The sequence below is a fragment of the Physeter macrocephalus genome, chromosome 6 (assembly GCF_002837175.3).
Source record: "Physeter macrocephalus isolate SW-GA chromosome 6, ASM283717v5, whole genome shotgun sequence".
Taxonomy (NCBI): domain Eukaryota; kingdom Metazoa; phylum Chordata; class Mammalia; order Artiodactyla; family Physeteridae; genus Physeter; species Physeter macrocephalus.
Window position 1 is genome coordinate 28,408,714 of NC_041219.1, and position 20,838 is coordinate 28,429,551.

Sequence of the window (20,838 nt, forward strand, 5' to 3'; positions counted from 1 at the left end):
CCGCAACGGGGGGGGCCCCAGCAGTGGGAGGCCCACGTACCACACAAAAAAAAAAAAAAAAAAAAAAAAATGACAGCCGAAAAAAGCCACATCTCTAAATTAACACATATATAAAATCATATATCACATAAAAAACGTGTAAACTAAATTTAAATTTTAACTCTTACCATCTATAATAGGCATTCATTTTTTAATCTACATTTTTAGAAGTTAACATTTATTTGACAAAAGACTGGGGGGGGGGGCGATATTTTTATGGGGAAAATGGTGGAAAATCACCTCATACTTGGGCATACACACTTGTTAAGCTAAAGGCACCTAAAAGCCAGCCTACACAACACCGGACTTTAAAAATTAGCTAATATAATCGACAGGATTTGAATTTATTATTGATTATACTTATAATCTTAAGATTCCTTTTGAGAGCTCTTCATTTAGGGTGAAAAGTTTACTGAGCAAAATACAATATCATAAAAAAATACACTATATAAAGACTTCAAGATTTATGTACCAAATAAAAGCTACCTAGCTGGACAATTCATTTTTGACTTGACAGTTATTATGGCGGGAAATCAAATACAGATCTACGAATTAGTGTACCAAGACCTCATAACAGCAGCCTACTGAATCAGGAGCTCAATATGCACGAGTCATCGACTGTATAGTGATATTTTAACAGACCCACATGTATAAGGTCTTTCTCTAAGCTGTCAGGCTTCAAGTCACAAATTACAAAACTTAGAATCACAAGGTATGGAAAGAACTATCGATTCCTAAATGCCTTTTGACCTATATCCGTATTTAGAGAAAATACAACCTCTAGCATATCACCTTCGAGCAATCTCTCCACAGGTAGTAACTCGTGCTCCTGAAAGAATGGGAAGAGAAGAGCATGAAATACCTGTATGTCTCCTCTTGCAGGGTCTGAGAGATGAAGCCATACTCCCTCTTGAACTGAACCTTCAGTGCCTCGATGTCCTCGGCCAGCTGCGCCTGGGTGTCCTTGATCTCCCTGAGCTCCTCCAGGATGGCCGTGAGCTTGCCCTGGCTGTCCAGAGTGCCAGTGCCCCCGGCCCCGAACGACTGGTTCCCGTTGCTGTCGGCGGAGCCTGATGTGCCGCTCGAGCACTCGTCGTCGCTGCCGTACTTGGGCTTGTTCACGATGGTGGCGCTGCCGCCGTAGGCCCTGGCGCTGGCCTCGGGCCGGAACTCCTCCAAGGAGTTTCTTAGGTGAGCGATGTTGTCGGCACTGCCAAACTTATTCCGGATCAAGTTGGCGAACTCTCTGGACTTGCTGAAGACGAACACGGGTGGGGTGAGGGACACCCCCGGCAGGCCCGACTTGCTGCTCTCCAGGCTGTGGGGAGCGGCGCGAGCCCTGGCCTGGGCGTCCTTCAGAGGGGACTGGATGTCCTTCAGGTTGTCCTTGGCAATGTCCTTTGAGCTCCTGGGGGCCCCATTCTGCTCGAGCTCCCGGAGCTTTCTGTGATACTGCTCTAACTTCTTCTGCAGCTGGGCAATGGATTGAGCCGACTTCTGATTCTTCTTCTCAAAGACTTGCTTGATGCGGCCAGCCTGCTGCTTGTCCGCGCTGTTGACCAGTTTCAGATACTCTGCGACATTCCCATCGCGGGACGTTTGCTCGATTCTTATCTGCTCTGTGACCTTTAGGATTTTCTGCTTCAGGCTGTCCGCGCTGAGTTTGACCTTGTGGAAGTCCAGGATGCCATCTGGTACATCAAAGTTGAGGTTGGTGTCCGACCCGCCTCGGCGGATGTTCAGGGGAAGGCTTAGGGTATTCATGTCATGACGTTCTACCTGGAGGAGACAGGGAAGAAGCACTTTAAGACTGGAAGTCGAAGAGACAGTCGCTGGGATGGAATCTGTGCACACACAACAGACATACTTTACGCCCCAGATTTTCAAACTGCAAGTATTCGAAAGATAAAAACTCCCTACTATCCTCTCAAGTTGAACGCAGAACAACCCAACTCCTCCTGCACCCATGTATACGAACGATGAGATTCACCTCTGCCGGGGTGTCTGACTTTCTGCCTGATTAGATAGTAACTCTTGGTTGCCAGGGTAGAAAATACATAATGAGATGAGGTTATCAAGTCTGTTCTGGTTTCCCTAAGTGCCCAGGTAACTGGAATGCTTGCCATGCCCCATTCACAGTGAACTTCACCATTGTGGGAAATGCACCCAATTCAATCATTTAACAGGAGAATGGAAAAAAAAAAAAAAAAAAAAAAAAAAGGAAGGAAGGGAGGGAAGGAGGAAGCAAGCAAGCAAGCGAAGTCCCAGTAGGTACATTCGTCAACACAAGAAATTACTTTCTTAATGGAATGATTAAACAGATGTGATGAAATAATATGGAGCAAGATTAATTTTAATAATTGAGTAATACAACAACAGTATTCAGATGTGGAAACAAATAACCCAAACCACAACCAAAGTGATTAAAAACAACAACAACCGGGAGGGGGAAGGGTAAGCTGGGACGAAGTGAGAGAATGGCATGTACATAAACACTACCAAATGTAAAACCGATAGCTAGTGGGAAGCAGCCGCATAGCACAGGGAGATCAGCTCGATGCTTCGTGACCACCTAGAGGGGTGGGATAGGGAGGGTGGGAGGGAGGGAGATGCAAGAGGGAGGAGATACGGGGATATATGTATGCATATAGCTGATTCACTTTGTTGTACAGCAGAAACTAACACACCATGTAAAGCAATTATACTCCAATAAAGATGTTAAAAACAACAACCATAACAGTGACAATATTAAGACCACGTGAAATAGCTCTCTCACTCAAGGGCCACCTGGAAAAAAGGAATTGCAAAGCATCATTGAGCACCCTGGCAAAGGGGGTGGCTAGATTGTGCTCTAAAAGGGAAAGGCATGCACCCCAATGTTCATTGCAGCACTATTTACAATAGCCAGGTCATGGAAGCAACCTAAATGCCCATCGACAGACGAATGGATAAAGAAGATATGGTACATATATACAAGGGAATATTATTCAGCCATAAAAAGGAACGAAACTGGGTCATTTGTTGAGACGTGGATGGATCTAGAGACTGTTATACAGAGTGACGTTAAGTCAGAAAGAGAAAAACAAATATCATATATTAACGCATATATGTGGAACCCAGAAAAATGGTACAGATGAACTGGTTTGCAGGGCAGAAATTGAGACACAGATGCAGAGGACAAACGTATGGACAACAAGCGGGGAAAGCGGTGAGGGGGGGAATGGTGGTGTGATGAATTGGGCGATTGGGGTTGACATGTATACACTGATGTGTATAAAATTGATGACTAATAAGAACCTGCTGTATAAAAAATAAATAAAATAATATTCAAACATTCAAAACAAAAAACCATACTAGGAAACTTGGAAGGATTTCCATGAGGTATTGTTGAGTGAGGAATTGTTGCTGACAATAATTAATTAATAAATGAATGAATGAATGAATGAATGGGAGAGGCAAATGTGGTCTGTGTGCCAGGCACTGAATGTCCACAGGGTTTGCCTTGTCTGAGCCTCACCACCATGGCAGGCAAAGAATGTGTTACATCCATATAACATGTAGAAACAGAGACTTAAAGAGCTAGGATTTGAATCCAAGTCACCCTAACGCTGGTCCTTTTTCCACCTCAGGACACTCTACTACTCTTGTCCCCAGAGGACTAAAAACAGGTCTTTATAGAGTCTGAACACAATCTCTAAACAAAAAAACTTAAGATCTAAACTGAAGCATCTTATTTGTCAAGTTAAGCAACCCTTTGATTAGCGAAATGCCTTGACATAGTCTTGACAGAAACAATGGGAGACAGGACAATATTCAGCTCAAGTTAGCTTTCTTTAAGGAGAGAAGAGGCTGACGTATTAAAAAAATCGCTAAGATAATAACAGACCTCATACTGCCAAAGTGACTCAGGCTCAAATGTGGACCATTTCCAACAATGAGCATTAACATTCTGCCGTATGAAAAAGGCTACCCAGGGCTTTTTCCGAAAGGGGGGAGCCCAATGGTACAGTGGGACACAATCCTAGGTCGGTGGGTCAGGCCTCTTTCACAACTTACAAAAGTTTGTTAGCGTTATTTCTCGACCCCTCTCTTCCCACACACAGCTTTGCCATAAGAGACCCCGGTTGCTTTATCTGGCAGAAGAGCATCACATAGGAAAGGCTGGAAGGAAATAAATGCCAAATCACTATAAGACTAGAAAAAGGAATAAAGGAATTGTGACTTCACCTGGTCAAGGGGGAAGGACGGGTGTAGGGACTAAAGAAGGTACATAATGATCATCTTCAAGTCCTGGAGAGATGACCACAGGAAGTTCATGGAAGCCAAGCAGCTATGGCTCACCAGCGGACCCAAACAGGAATGGGCTCAAATTACAGTAACAAAGGATGCACTAAGCCCAGGAAATGTTTGTTTGGGGCAGACAGGGTAATTAACGGTAACGGTACAATCACGAGGCTGGAAATTCGATTTCACTGAAGATATCCAATCTGACTGTGCTACTCTACTTCTCAGAAAATCTCTTTGGCTCCCTAGCGCCTCCCCAATTATGTAATACAACCTGGTCACTGTTAAGTCCACAGCTTACCTTTCAGGCCTCACCTTGCACCTGATGGATGCCAGTCATCTTAAGTGAACCACGCAACCTAAAGTTCATATGCATGATATTCACAATGTCAGCCAGCCATCCACTTCTGTTTATCAAACTCCAACATACTATCTATCTATCTATCTATTTTATTTACGGCTGCATCAGGTCTTAGTTGCGGCACGTGGGCTTCTCTCTAGTTGTGGCACGCAGGCTTAGCTGCCCCAAGGCATGTGGGATCTTAGTTCCCCGACCAGGGATCGAACCCACGTCCCCTGCATTGGAAGGTCCCAAAATCCAACATACTCTTTACAATCCATTTCAAATGCTACTTTTTCCATGAATCTTTTCCTAGTCCCACCAGAAAGCTGCCTGTCCCTTCTGTGATTCCCCCATGGTGCTCTTGTGGTACTTTATCCCTCCTTTTATCTCTCATCTACTCCTTCAGGGGAGAGGTGGTGTCATACCTGCACCCAGCTAGTAGAGCTAGCATTGTCCCTTACTCACAGGAGGCTGTCAATTAAATGTTTGCTGAACTAAAGTGACATCATTCTTTATTCCAGGAGAACCTACACTGAAATCATTTAAGATACATTTGAAGAGAACAAAAAAATGACCATAGCAGTTCAGTCCAGATAGACCCGACAATTCCAGGTAAGGATGTTTTCTTAATACCTAGGTAGTAAGTTCTACACCATTTCAACCCAATTCAACTAAACAGATTTTTTTGAGTATGAATGAGCAACATGATACACAAATAAAAATAAAGACTTAAACTTTAATTGAAGCTTCATTTACATGCAGAAAACAGCACATCTAAAAAGAATAAAACTCAAATCTTCACAAACTGTGAAACTAGTGTAACCAGGACCCAGTTTTAAAAAAAAAGAACAGAAGCTCCCCTTGTGCCCCCTTCAGTCATAACAACATCACCCCCATCTCCAGAGGTAACCACGAACCTGACTTCTAACAGAATACGTTAGTTTTGATTAATGTATCATGTACTCCTCTTGTCTTTTTTTTGCTCCACATTGTGAGTCATAAGGAGGGCTCCTGCCCTCCTGGAGCTCTGATAAGATCAGATTAGGTTGTTTAAAAAAAAAAAAAAAAACACCTGCTTGATATCCCCTATTAAGAAGTCCACCAAACCTCTGAAGATACAGAGGCTTTTAAATCTTACCTTACCAAACACAGCAAGAAGGCATCACCGCATCACCTGTTCCTCTTAACCTTTAATTCTCAAGCCCATGGCAGCTGGCCACCCAGCCCCAGCATCTCAGGGCAAGGGCCCAGTTCTCTCACAGACGCTGGGCCGGGCCAGCCGCGTACGCAGGAATGTTTACGCACGGATGGCTGGCTGACTTCTGGCTTACTTTCAAGCTACAACAATGCCTGTCATGTCCCCGAGAGTCCAGGTGGAGGAAAGCAACAGCGGTTAAAGCTCAATCAATCAATCTTACTGCTGGTTGGCAAAGCTCAGTTAGAAATGTCTGATGAGGGTGGAAAGCTGGAACTATTGCTGGGCTGCACGCTTCAGCCTTTTGCAGCCCTAGCTCTGCAGGATAATTAAGAGCCAACTAACACGTATCACTAGATGCCCATACATTTCCCTGAACTCAAACTGGGATTTCAGGTACATGCTGGAAGAAAGCTGTGGGAGTCCTCCGTCCTCCATTTCATCTGGACTCGGCACGGAGGTCACCAGTACAACGCAGCTGCTTCAGGGCTGGGGCCCAGGGAGGAGGACAAAGGTCCACAGATCGCCCAGAGTCAATCAGCATGTGGATCGTGGGACACGTGCTCCAGTTTTGGCACTGACGTTTACCAGCTATATGTCCTCAGGTATATCTAATCACCTGTGTGGTCTTTGATTTCCTAATCTATAGAATGAGGAGATAGAACCAGACAACTCAGAGGTAACACTGCAAAATGCCATGAAGGGTACTCCAAGCTATCTTGACTGTGAGACAGTGCCACAGGATAGTCAAAACCCTGGGCTCAGGAGACAGACTGCTTTGGTTTCCATCTTGGCACCAGTCTTATGAGCTGTGTGACCTTGGAAAAATGACTTAGCCTCTCTGTGCTTCAGTTTCTTCTTCTGTAAAATGGAGATAATGATTCTTTGAAGAGTCGTGAGAAATAAATGAGATACTGTGCATGAAGTACTTAAAGACTTCCTGGCACAGAAAATGGTTTCAGTAAAGGTTTCCTATTGTTTATCAATCCGATTTCATTTAAAAAATGTACCTGTATGAAAAAACTAAAAGAAAAGCAAGCTCCAAATTGTTAACAATGGCTATCTTTGCACTGTGGGATTGTAAGGAATCATGCTTTTTATTATGCTGTTGTATTTTCCAATTTTTAAAAAATAAGGAAGCTGGACTTCCCCGGTGGTCCAGTGGTTAAGACTCCACACTTCCACTGCAGGGGGAGCAGGTTCCATCCCTGGTCGGGGAAGTAAGATGCTTTACAGCACGGCCACAAAATTTTAAAAATAATAAAATAAAACAAAAAAAGGAAGTTGAATTACCGTTTTGGCAGAAAAGATGCTGTCTTTAAAAATGACTGCTAACCTCCTTCAGTTCTCTCCGAATTACTTGTCTATTATTACCTTATGTGAAAAGCAGACCACCAGTATTCTAGTGAAAAGCCATTCCTAATGATGTTTTCCTTCTGGCAGCAGAAACATTTCCACTGTCATCTCAATGTTCTGGAACAAAGGCAAGGAAAAGCTTTAAGCCCTGGACAGATGTCAAAACCTGACACTGAATCATCTCTGCTCCAACCCAAGCCCTCCAGCACCATTACCCCCGGGAGCTCACCTTCCTCACTGGAATGCCAGGCACATCTCGGTCATTACCAGTGCTGCTCAAACACATGGTTCAAGCTTCAAGAGAGGGCTGTCCCCCATGACATTTCATGTGTGCCCCCTAAAGCTCCAGAGAGACATGAACAAAAAGGGCAGCATAGCCAAGCAGAGGCACACCACCCAAACCAAGAGAACTGGAAAGGGGAATGCAGGTTCCTGTGGACACTGGGCGTGGACTGAGGCAGGAGAGCCTGGGTCTCTGGGGTCACAGAGTGGCCAGAAGGTGCAGGGGCCGAGAGATCAGAACCAGGGGACAGATAAGAACCAGCTGCTTAGTCCCGAGGCCAGATATGATAAACTTTTGCCTAAAGAAAAGCTGCTTGAGCTTGATCATATAAGGAAAGGGTCAGGTCCTTCAAACCGGCGGTCACTGCCCAGGCAACAGGTATTTCAGAGCACACATGAGAGCGGTGTTACAGACAGGCCCACAAAGGAGCTACAGGTTCAGGATCCAAAGGCTTTTGCAGGTTTTTGTGGCCTAAGTGTCCGAGCCAACACAGCTGACATTCTGTACTCTTACTCATTTCAGCTGAAATCTAACTTTAGGTGTAGCATCAAGGCTGTTCCTCTGGTGTGCCAGTCAGAATGTGCTAGGCTTTGCTGGGGTAACAATCGACGTCAAAATCCCAGGGGCTTAAAAAAAGGGAAAGGCTTGTCTCTCGCTCATGCTAACAAGCCTGCTGCTAGTAGGCTGAGGGACCCAGGCTGTGATGGAGCCCCTACCATCAGGAATGCTGCTGGTGGCCATGGCAGGGGCAGGGAACTTGGTGAATCGTCCACTGGTTCCTAAAGATTTCCCCAGAAGGGACTCCTGGGCTTCCTGAACTCACTGCACTGGCCCTACCTAACTTCAATCCTACCACATGCCCGGGAGGAAAAATATCCTGTTAGTGACACGTGCTATATCCTATTGGCTAAAAAATCTGAGACAGGTTCTACTATTATTACCATTTTACAAATGAGAAAACTAGATGCAGAGAAGCTAAGTAAATTGCCTAGAAATCCAGGCCGTCTGTCTCCAGAGCATGCTTCCCTGACAATACTGACCAAGTACGTTTATTATGAGTCAGGCATTATGCTAAATATTCTTTATGTATTCACATATTCTTCACACCAGCCCTATTTTATGAGAAAAGCAAGGCTCATAAAGAATATGTATGTTTCTTGAAATCCACAAAAAATAAACAGCTTAGGCTTCCCTGGCGGCACAGTGGTTGAGAGTCCGCCTGCCGATGCAGGGGACACGGGTTTGTGCCCCGGTCTGGGAAGATCCCACATGCCGCGGAGCGGCTGGGCCCGTGAGCCAGGGCCGCTGAGCCTGCGCGTCCGGAGCCTGTGCTCCGCAATGGGAGAGGCCAAAACAGTGAGAGGCCCGCGTACCACAAAAAAAAATAATAATAAATAAATAAATAAATAAAAAATAAACAGCCTTAGCTGGGGCTCCACTCAGTTTATATGAAATATGCAAGACTGTGAGATCTGTACAAGCCACCAACCGCGTGAGAACCCATTCTGCACTGTCCCTCACATGGTCATCGGGACTTCTGTGGGCACTCCGGGTTCGGTCCAGACCCAACCCTCATGCTGAGCTTGAAATCTTCATCCACACGACTTCCTACCATGGCCCTGGTGTTGCCACCTGGAGCCACACCCCTCTCGGGTTTGGCACGGCCTGTAAAGTCCATTCCTCTTCATCCACGCTCTAAAAGGCAAACAGTGATGGAGGCAAAATAATTTTATGAGGATAAGAAAGCTATTGCTTTTATCAGAATCATGCCCACGCATTTACAATCACAAAGAGAAGAAGGAGAAGGAGAAAAATGGTAAAAACCAGAAAAGCAAGTAAGATAAGGGGCCTATAAAGAAGATGCTGGGGCCTCACAAGTGATGAGTTGATATCTAGACATATACAGGAACAGGTGCTCAGCAGATAAGCCATGGATTTGCCTGGAGAGAAGGGAAGACACCCTTCCCTAGGCTGGGTGACAGAGCTGAGAAAACAAGGCACTGCTCAGCATGGCCCTGAAGGGGGGAACTTTGTATGTTCTATCAGAAGAATGTGAGCTTTATATCACTTTCTTTTTTTTTTTTTTAATGTATTTATTATTTTTGGCTGCGTTGGGTCTTCGTTGCTGAGCGCGGGCTCTCTCTAATGGCGGCGAGCGGGGGCTCCTCTTTGTTGCGGTGCGCGGGCTTCTTATTGCGGTGGCTTTTCCTGTTGCGGAGCACGGGCGCTAGGCGTGCTGGCTCAGTAGTTGTGGTGCACAGGCTTAGTTGCTTCGCGGCATGTGGGATCTTCCCGGACCAGGGCTCAAACTCGTGTCCCCTGCACTGGCAGGTGGATTCTTAACCATTGTGCCACCAGGGAAGTCCCTATATCACTTTCTTACTGGTAATATACATGATGCTACCAAGCCATCTTCCCTCTTGCTACACTGTGGTCACCTGATACACACTTGCAAAATGTCTAGCCGCTCAGTGAATACGGAACTCAGGGAAGCAAACCCATTCACGGGACCCTAGCATCAAACATTTGGTTTTCTTGCTAATTGAGTCAATCTGTACTGGAAAAATAACTCTGAAGGCTCAATAAGCATCCTTATCAAGACGTAATTACTCTATTCATGTGGATACCTATACAGAATATTCAAGACCTATATTTGAGAAGAAAGCTACTTCTCCACACTACATGCTCAAAATGAAAAATCTGAAAGACACTCATGTGGTATCCAAAAGGATATGTTATTAGTAAAGTGTCTTAGTATAATGTTTGTTCTAATTTGTTTAGACAAAGAACACTTCCTTTCGTAGTTCAATTCTGACAATGGCACATTCTGTTCACGGTGTACAGAACAGGAATTGAGTCACTAGTTTTACCATAAAGGTTTTATTTCTCCCCACCTCTTCCTCTTGGTATCACTAAAAAAAGAAAATCTGTAGCATCAAAAGTTCTCCTTCTTGACTGCAGGTAAAGTAAACCTGGAATCAAGGATCATTTGGAACCGGGGCTGGAATACACGTACTTTTGAAAGCCCAATCCTTTATCCACAGATACTGCTAATGAACAGTGTAAGGGAGATTAGGCAAAGTGTTCAGGGTTCTCAAAAACAAATTCTTCAAATATCTTCAAGCACTTACAAACACTTGATATTGTAATTAGAAATAATTATCTTCTCATTTAGCCTCTACCAGGCAACAGTGGTAGGTAACCTACTTTGAGTTACATACACTAGGAAAAATACCTATTTCTTCAAAAGAGCTTTCAATTAATGCAAACTAATCCCTCACCTGGTAAAGATTTACTGTGTACTTTATAATCTATACAAGAATTAAATTCAAGGAGGGGGGAGGCCAGATTAAAAAGGATTGTGCCTTGAAGAGCAGAGGGGAAGGGTATGGTAATGAAAACCAATATACACTGAGAACCGCCTGCAGCTAAAGGACAGCCACATCCCCCAAGGGAGGGAGCGGTGGAGGCTGTGGGGAGACATGAGAAAAGGGTGCTGCTGAGAAGAGGCAGGACTCTCTGGGAACCCCATGTACCTCAAAAACAGGCAAGTTTAGGGACGGGAAGTGAGCCCCTAACGCCGGCCCCTCACCTCTACCAAGAACTCCGCCTTCCTGATGGAAGGGGTCACAGTTCCTCCCTGCGGGGAGACGCGGGACGGTGGGTTCTAAAGAAGGGGAAACAGGAAGCCCCAAACTTAGGACTAAACTCGAATAAGCGTCATTGAGGCTTTTAAGTTCCTATACTCAGAGCAAACCAAGGCAAGGGGTGAGTGAGAACCCCTGGACACTAACCTAACAACTTCGGAGGGGTTCTGGGATCCGTCCCCACCACGGCTATTCCCCGTCCGTTCCTAGCAGCGTCTGTCAGCAAAACCTTCCCGGGAAAGGGACCTGAGCACTTGCTTTGAGGGCTAAGGGAGAAGCACCCCCAGGAACGGAGGGAGCAGAGGCAGCTCTAAGGGGGGAAAAATGGTTCCCAAGGCCCTGATCCAGTGGGCAGCGCAGAATGGCCGGAAAGGAAGCCTGCGGGCAGAAGGCCTGCCTCCCCGCAGGGCCGAGGCCTAACCTTCTCCTTTTCCGATAGCATTTATTCACCGCCTCCCCTACCCCCGAAACATGGAGGGTGAGTGTTCTTGGCAGGGACATGTGCTTAAGCTAAGCTTCTGAGCGATAACTACAAATCCAGCTCTGTCCTGCTGTCTTTCGGCATCTCCAATCTGAACAAGGTGTTTCAAGGACACCTAGCGCCCTCTTAGATACACAATGATGGATAACTTCGTATGAGTGGCAGTCACCTGCAAGAGAAGTTACTTTCAGAGGTGGAAGAATCCTTGGAGATCTCACTTGGCCTAATGCCTGCTTTTAAAAGCAGCAGCCTGAATACATACCCGAGTAACTTTTCATTTCAATCTATGCTCTGTTCATTATAGGTGCCCTACCTAAAAGGGAAGGCAATTTGTCTACTAAAATATAGCTTCTTGGATCAATACATAAAGTGGATATAATAGGAAAATATGATAGGGGTGTCTATCAGATACCAATAATCATGTTTCCCTTTTTGCTGTGGATACTAGGAAGTTCAGAACCAAACTGAGAGTAACTGTTAGACTTGGTGATGAGCCTATTTGCTTTTCCTTCCTTTTTTAGAACTTTTGGGTATTACTGCAACTCTACCTATATTTTCCATGTGCCTATCATAACCTGATTCTCATTGGAAAGAGGCAGGTGAACTTTAATCTAAAGATGCTAGGTATGTCAATGCTGCCTGGAGATGAAACTAGACTCACTCCCAAATGTAATTGGGGGAATGTGGTCAAACACACTGAGCTTATAAGTTGGCACAGCTCCTTCCATCCTCCTTTCCCAGGGCACCCAGAGAAAGTAGGGTCACAATTTGGTCCACGTCCTTTGAAAAGATGCTATATTAAGACTGAGCCAGAAAATAGCATTTGGTACTCAGGCCCTAAAGCACATTCCCTAAGCAAACCTAAGCCTCATAATTGAACTATTCCCTGCAGGCCAGGGGTTTAATTTGTTTTCGGTACTATAACAAATACTGGGGTAGGGGCATATGTACTGGATGATCTGTAGTATAGAATTTTGTTTTAAATGGATCAGAACACTACTAGACATCACACAGGGCTTAGAAATAACATAGTTTTGAGGGAGCAAAGGAAAACTGATCTATATTAATTTCTTTCCCTTTTGCAATACTGAAGTTATTTCCCTTGAGCAATTTTATTTTTTCTAATGTAAGCCAGCAGCATTATCAACAAATAGCAATTGGAAATAAAAGGCTGCTTTTAGTTCTACCAAAATTATAAACAGCATTACATTTAAAGAAAAAAACTTTAATGTCCATGAAAAATGCATTCAATCAACATTTTGATTTATTTTTTTTTATTTATTAGTATGGAAAAACCACCTTACTTTGAAGCCATGCTGGGCCTTCAAATGAGACGATCAATATAACAACTCTGACTTCTTTGGACTGAATAAAATTATCTTTTTATTTTTTATTTTTTAAAAATACGGAACGCTTCATGAATTTGCGTGTCATCCTTGCTCAGGGGCCATGCTAATCTTCTCTGTATCGTTCCGATTTTAGTATATGTGCTGCCGAAGCAAGCACAAAATTATCTTTTTAAAAGATAAAACAGACCATGTCCTGTTCCTTCTCAAAAATCTTTTAAGTTCCCTAAACTGTGAAATCCTTAGCGAAGAATTTAAAATGCTCTTGATCAGGGTCCTGTCTTACCCTATACCAGCAGACTCATCCGTAATGCTACTGTGAGCACATCTACACACCAGCACCAGAGTAAGGATGCAGCCTGATACACGCTCTCCTTTAATCCCCGCAGCTCCACGAAGTAGGTGCCATTAGCTTTGCTTTATAGATTTGGAAGTGAGGAGCCATCAAATAAGTCATGGTTACAGCTAATAAGACACGGAATCAAGATTTGTACCAAGCTCTAAAGCTTTTAACCTTCACTGCATCCCATTAGTCCAATAAACCCCTGAATGCTTCACACACTCTCCTAAATCTCCGTGTTAAGTACCTGCTAGCTCCGCACCCTGGCCTTCCATACCTCCATCCCCAGGGACCTTCCAAGGACCAACCCAAACACTGTCTCTTCCACAAAGCCTCCCCCATTCCCATGCCCAGCTTCCTTTATACTCTCCCCCAAATCTGCAAGTTCCCCTTTTACAGTACTTCTTCTCTAGGTCTGGTAAGCATTTGTGTAACATTTGTTCCCCCACTGTCTTGAAGCCTGGAGGGGAGGGAATGTCTCCTAAGCCACCGGTGTCCTGCCCCACATTCCTTCCTCAATAGGACCTTGTTATCTGTTCTGTGAATCAATGGTTGACAGAGCCAACTGGGGCAGCCAGTTGTCCCACATGTTTAACATCCTCTCAGCTGCTTGCAACGAGATCAAGAAGAACCTACGGCTGAGGTGGTGCTGGACTGCTTTCAAGACAGACTGGATTTTTTGGACTGTTAATTAATGGCTTTGATTCATGCAAGAGATCAAATATTCAGGAGACTAATGTGTCTCACGGCTCTTAGCTGCTCCAAGCAGAATACAGGCAACTAATTATCAAACGACAGATACTAAGACCCACAATGTACAGAACATGCAGGTGTACTCCCTTCCTAAGTGACATTTCTGCTGCGGTTACCATCCTAACTGTTGCAGAGAACTAGGTGCCTGCTCCTTCTAACACATCCATGTTTGAACTCAATCCATTATTTGTGGTAGCATATAAGGAAGCAGTCTTGTATTGCATTAAATGAAAAACTTTAAAAAAATAATTTATCCAGGGCTTCCCTGGTGGTGCAGTGGTTGGGAGTCCGCCTGCCGATGCAGGGGACACGGGTTCATGTCCCGGTCCGGGAAGACCCCACATGCCGCGGAGCGGCTGGGCCCGTGAGCCATGGCCACTGAGCCTGTGCGTCCGGAGCCTGTGCTCTGCAATGGGAGAGGCCACAACAGTGAGAGGCCCGCGTACCGCAAAAAAAATAAATAAATAAAAATAATAATTTATCCAATACACCAGCAAGACTGTCAAGGGTACAGATGATCCTTGAACAACATGGGTTTGAATTGCACAGGTCCACTTACACACAGATTTTTTTTCAATCAATACTACGGCACTACACGATCTGTGGCGGGATCTGCGGAAGCTGGGGCCGACTACGGGCCTTGAGCATCCAAGGATTTTGGTATTCAAGGCGGGTCCTAGAACCAATGCCTCAGGGATTCCAAGGGATGATTATAGCCCCTTGTGCCTTAGGAAATCACAATTCAATAGAACAGGAACACAAAAATAAAGGAGCCCTTTTATCCTCTAAAGTCTAAGAAGGCAATGACTTGTTTAAGGCCAAAAGCAGGCCTCAAGAAGAATGGTCCAAAAGAGGACAGGATCTTGGCAAGATAGTTCCAATTTATTTTAAAAAGAGAAGCTACTAGTTACTAAGGACTTATTAAGTAACGTATAATTTTCTAAATGCTTCACATACATTATTTTATTTTTCCTTTTAAGAATCTGAGATTACAACAATTATTCTCATTTCCAGATGGAAAAAGTAAGGGACTTATCTGAAGTCATAAAGCTAGCATGTAGAAGAGCTGTGATTCCACCTGGCTCCAAGGGCTGGGCTTTCATATTTCCAACCTCTACTGACAGCCTACTGCATATACCAGACCCTTTCCTAGACATGAACATGTTTTCCATAACCCTTACAACGCCTACAATTTCCTTTACTTAAATCACTGTGCTACCGTTAAATATTACAAAGTGAAAAGTATGCATGGTAGAGAAACCAGAAGGGAGAATACTAACAGACGGCTTTGGACAGTTCTCGGTGCTACAAGGCAATTACTGGAGATATTCCAAATTTGACATTTAATAAGTAAAAAGAAACACTAGCTTAAATCCCAAGGTATCTTGTGCAATAAAAAATGTAGGTTGCTTCTGTTTTAACCATTTAAAAAATGATTCTCAATGCCAGGGGAACATGCCAGCTTACACATCAACTCCCTCTTCTGGCTAAAGCTCTAGTGGATACTGTAATCATTAGAGGCTCTGCTACCAAGATGCAGATAAGAGGAGGCTTCCTTCTCCCACAGCTACAGCAGTTCACAAGCACCAAAGAGTCATGTTTTAGAAAGACAATAGTCCTCTAGGAACTTATTGTTTTGTAATCTGGGAGGAAGGAAACTGCAAGAAATGAATTGAATTGTGGATTGTGATTTTTAAGATAAACAGGATACCATGACCCTTCTTAGAATCCGAGTCTGTATTTGGGTTGACTGTATTTCCAGAGGCAACAGCCTTCTAGGGCCACTCACAATACTTGCAGCAACTAGCCAGCTCAGATTCACAGCAAAAGCCCTGATTCCAAAGCCGTTGTCCTAAAAACAGAGCTTAACTGTGGCACAGTGGTAGCCTAAGGTAGTGGTTTAAAAGCACAGATTCAGAGCCAGGCTATGCGGGTCCAAATCCCAGCTCTGCCATGTTAATTGTATCACCTTGGGCAAGTAGTTACTTACTCTATGACTCAGTTTCCTCATCTGTGAAGTGGGGGCAGGTGTTGACTTCACAGGGTGACTGTGAGGATGAAATGAATTAATATTTATGAAGTGCTTGGAACAGGGCCTTGTACAGAATAAGTGCTGTAAGTGTAAGCTATCGTTTATGAAACACAACATACCCCCGATAGGTGGGAACTTCAGAAAAGTCCAGAGCCAAGAACAATGGTGCTGCTATTGTCATGATTAAGCTCTTCCAGTAGAAGTTGAGCACTGCCACCCCATGGAATCTGCTTGTGTGTGCATCTGCATCTTGCCGCAGAGAGGGAGGAGAAAAGAGGAGCAGGATGTCAAACTCACACCAGGAAATGCCTTAAGGATCAAGTTTCGATGAACCTGAACAGCAAAGCTAACACTTCTTAAAAATGCCCACCAACCCCAAAGCAGACGACCTAGTATTCGAGTGATTTAATCTAACTTTTAAAAAGGTACAGTACCTGTAATGACTAAAATTTTAAATCTCAATATCTGGTCCTTAATTTCTAAATAAGTGTCATTAGTCTTCTATGTTGCTATTTTCAGTAAAACCAGAACTCTAAATTAAGACCCTAAAGCCAGATGTCTAACATTTCCTATCTCTAAGTCTTTAAGCAAAACAAGGGGAAATCGTATTAGAAAAGCTTATCTAATGATCGTAACTTGCTACTTTCTCTAAAAAGCCTCCTAAATTATTTCTTGAGAGTATTATGTCATGGAAGCTTGTCTTTATAAAGTGTGAGATTTTTTTTCAATCAGGCTATAGTTAATCCCATGACCTTATCTATCAATGGCTTCATTCTCTAATTTTACCAGGTTCTCCCTCCTTCATCCCTTATTCAAGCTGCCACCAAATTCTGTTATTTCTTTGTCTAGCGATTTCTCTCCAGATTGACACTTCCTTGCTATTTCCGGGTCCATCTACCTGAATCTGGCCCCCAACTCCCTACCTCACATATACAAAGGGCAATGGTTTAATCGGGTTTCATTGCTTTCAACATTTTACTTCTATCTATCTAGTCCATAGCGAATCATTACGCTCATCCTCTAAACTTCCACTTACATCATGTTACAAAATGCTCAAGATGTACGATTCTTCTTTTTAATAAAGGAATTGGGTTCTTCCTCCTGTTGGTATTTAATCTGAGTGATTTTTCCCATTTCAGTTCTCCATGTCTTCCTCCTTTCTTCCAACCTCCACCAGACAGATCCCAGCACTGTAGAACACAATACATTTCCGTACCTTTTTTTTTTAACCACAGTAGTTACATCATTCCCTTTGGACACAACACTTCCAAGGCCTCTCTGTCTTATCCAAATCCTACCATTCCTTCAAAATCTCTTCCTTGAGGCCCATGTCACTTCCTATCCTTCCTGATCCATTTTGGCTCTTATTTATACTGTTGAGTGGGTCCCTACTTGTTTTATCTTCCTTGTTGGATTTTTAGATTACTATAAGTATTCATTTTTTAGACACCACACTCAGCACAGAACTAGCAGTATCACTGGGTAGCAAATCCTTATTATAACCAACTTTCCTATGCTATAAAGCAGTATATTCCCAATTCTGAATGAGACCCATAGTAAGAAATACATATGTACCACTACATACATACATATGTGCACATGTATACACACACATACATAACTGAAACACAAGTTTTATAAAACACTTATCTTTATACATGCAACAGTATTTTAAAAAAACACGGTTGGTTAGCTCATTTTTTAGACAACTGCGTATTAGGAAATTACAATTAATTTTGTTAGGCATGTTAATTTTATTATATAGGAAAAGTCCTTATTTTTAGATACATATCAGAAAAGATATGCCCTGATGTTTGTATGTAACATACATACACACAGACACAAAGCAAATGTGAAAACGTTTGTTGAATCTGGGTAACACAGATGGGTATTTGCTGTACTCTTCCTTCTGCTTTTCCATCTAAAAATATAAAATGATAGTTGCTATTCATTAAATCTATTTCATAACCAACTAATGGGTTTCAATTCTGTTTGAAAATCAGTGCTTTATAATTAAGAAAAAAGATAAGCCACTTGTTTCTATGTTTACTGATTATATTTAAGGAGGCTCTAACATTCTGAAGAATGTTACAGTAAGGGATTAAATCTTCCATTGCTATAAGTCCACTAATCTCTTCTTTAAAAGCCTTTCTGTGGAACTTTCTATGAATCACTACTACCTTAGCAGAAAGGTATAAGATTAAGGACTACTTTTTTACTTACAGAGATCACAGAATCAGAATTTACCCTAACACTTCTCATCCTAAAAATAATCTTTGTGGTTTTCATTGAGGCTTTAAAAGAGCAACATCTGGGAATGGCAAAAGTTCAAGACAATGCATTAAAACCGAAAACATCATAATAAACATGCACATTGGTTAAAATGTTCCCCTTCCTTCTCCTTTAAGCACTGGTTCTAATAAAAGAATAAGTTCCACAAACAGAGTCAGTAACACCTCAACTGAATTGACACAAAGAGGGAAGTACAATATTATAGACGAATGAAAGAAATTTCCAGATAACTGAAATTCTTACCATTTATGGGCCAACGTAGTAAGTCTTGCTGATTACTGATTTCTAAATTACTAGCTTCCCAAGACTGCTTTCCTGTTAACTGGAATCATCCATATGAGCAAGTCTGAATTGTGACACAGCATCTTGACCTCAGGAAGAAACCTGGTCTAGATCCACGTGGGACCTGGGGTCTAGTTAACCCTCCAGTCTTAGGTGCCTCATCTGAGAAAATGAAGTGGCTGAACTCTGCAACCTCTAAGCCTTAGCAGCTCTTCTTCTCGACAGTTCTATCGCTACTAGGTCGGTAAAGCTGGCAGCCCTCAGCACATACCAATTAACACACATTGAATATTTACACTTCTGTATAATGAATCTTATTCACCAAAATGAAAATGAAGCAAAAAGCAGTTAAAAATAATATGCAGCAAGTAAACAGAAGGAACTTATTAACACACAGCATAAGTGAATCTCAATAATGTCATTTTTTTTTTTTTTTTTTTTTTTTTTGCGGTACGCGGGCCTCACTGTTGTGGCCTCTCCCGTCGCGGAGCGCAGGCTCCGGACGCGCAGGCTCAGCGGCCATGGCTCACGGGCCCAGCCGCTCCGCGGCATGTGGGATCTTCCCAGATCGGGGCACGAACCCATGTCCCCTGCATCAGCAGGCGGACTCCCAACCACTGCGCCACCAGGGAAGCCCCAATAATGTCATTCTTAATGAAACAAACTACATACCCAAAAGGACATGCTCTATGATTCCAAGGATAGGGAGGTCAGAACTGGTTACACTTGTGGGGAAGCAGGGGAAGGGAGAATGATCTGCCAGAAGGTGGCACAAGGGAGTGCTGGGTGCGGACAACAGCGACACAGGGGACAGTTACATGGTGCAACACAGGTAAAAATCATCCAACTGTACATTTAAGAGGTATGCATGTTACTACAAGTTATTCTACAAAATAGTTTTTTTAAAAAGTAAATAAAATACAAAAAAATCATAGAAAATGAAAATTCAGGAGCTGTCGAAACTACTATTTTATCTGTACAGTACTTATAAGTACTCAATAAATGCATGTTGATCAACATACAGAATTGTTCAATTCTAGCAGGAAAAGAACTTTAATTTCAATGGTGTGTCAATTCATATTGCACTTTGTCAGCTCTTTAACATATTTAAAGTTTCGGAAATTTTCCTGATACTCTCTAATAAATATTTGTTTTCAGTACCAGAATATAGAAGAGCAAATGTACAAAATATAGAAAAAGAGTAGAAATCTGTATGGTATACTAGCAAGGCACTAATATCTATGGTGTAACTAAATACATCAGATTTAGACACAAAAATATTTAATCTTACATTCTGCAAAAGGCAGCAAAATCCTAAATACCATGTTGATGCAGATTGAAAATGACCTGGTTCGTTACATAATAGTTATTTAGAAAGCCAATGTTTCTCAAAGAGGCTGAATTTAACTAAAAGCACACAAAGTACAACTAAGGCTTCTCACTGACTTAGACCAAATAGTTTTTATGACAGTTAAAGGAACTGATTAATTTAGGTTCCAAGCCAGGCCCCCTAAGATACAGAACTGACACTTAAAAAATGTTTCTCTGAGCATTTTTTGTGAGCCAGGCAGTATGCTAAAAGCACTGGAGTCAGAAAGATGAATATGCTAAACTCCAGCCTAGGAGTTCTTGGGCTGGGAGACATACAGAACTATACAACTGTAGAAAAATGTAATATGGACTACAGGAAACAGAGAAGTGGAAATAAGTAAGGCTTCAGTGAGACACCTTCTAAGAAGATGATATTTGACGTGGCCTTAGAAGAGGAGGCTCAAAAATCAGCCCAGAGAGCCTAGCAAGGAACACGGTGTATCCACAGAGGCAAACAGTAGAATATTTAGGAAACGAAAAGTTTCTTCGGGTGTCTAGAATTTAGAGCTAAATGGGGCATCCTAAGTCAGGGTTTGATCGAGGGCTGGGGTAAAAAAGAGGTACAGGGCAAGTATTTCTAAAGGGAGGAGGCATGAAACTCTGAAGAATACAGACAGCCTGTGGCAGGCTCTATGTAAACCATGCTAGACTTGACACTTTACCATGCAGGCAAGGGGAAATTTTTTTAATCATAAAAATAAAATACTGAGAAATAGAAAAGTTGAAATAGCAAAATGAGTAGGGGGAAAATCACCCATAACCCCCCTTAAATATAGACACTGCTTAGATTCTTA

General features: G+C 42.9%; 1 protein-coding gene and 1 non-coding gene across 7 annotated transcripts in view; both read right to left on the reverse strand.

Moving 5' to 3' along the window:
* Nucleotides 1-20,838, reverse strand: part of TMCC3 (transmembrane and coiled-coil domain family 3) — a 70,479-nt gene that overhangs the window by 9,708 nt on the left and 39,933 nt on the right. For 4 of the 6 annotated variants that reach the window (XM_024127399.3, XM_028490451.1, XM_028490454.1 and 1 more), the window contains one exon: nt 902-1,818. In XM_024127399.3, the coding sequence (XP_023983167.1) occupies nt 902-1,818 (917 nt within the window). Of the gene's footprint in view, nt 1-901; nt 1,819-5,804; nt 5,879-16,218; nt 16,246-20,838 lie in introns of those variants that run through there. The other 2 variants (XM_028490453.1, XM_028490452.1) reach the window with 2 other exon arrangements.
* Nucleotides 13,028-13,134, reverse strand: LOC112065914 (U6 spliceosomal RNA). Its single transcript, XR_002892310.1, has one exon. It is a non-coding gene; the product is annotated as a U6 spliceosomal RNA (small nuclear RNA).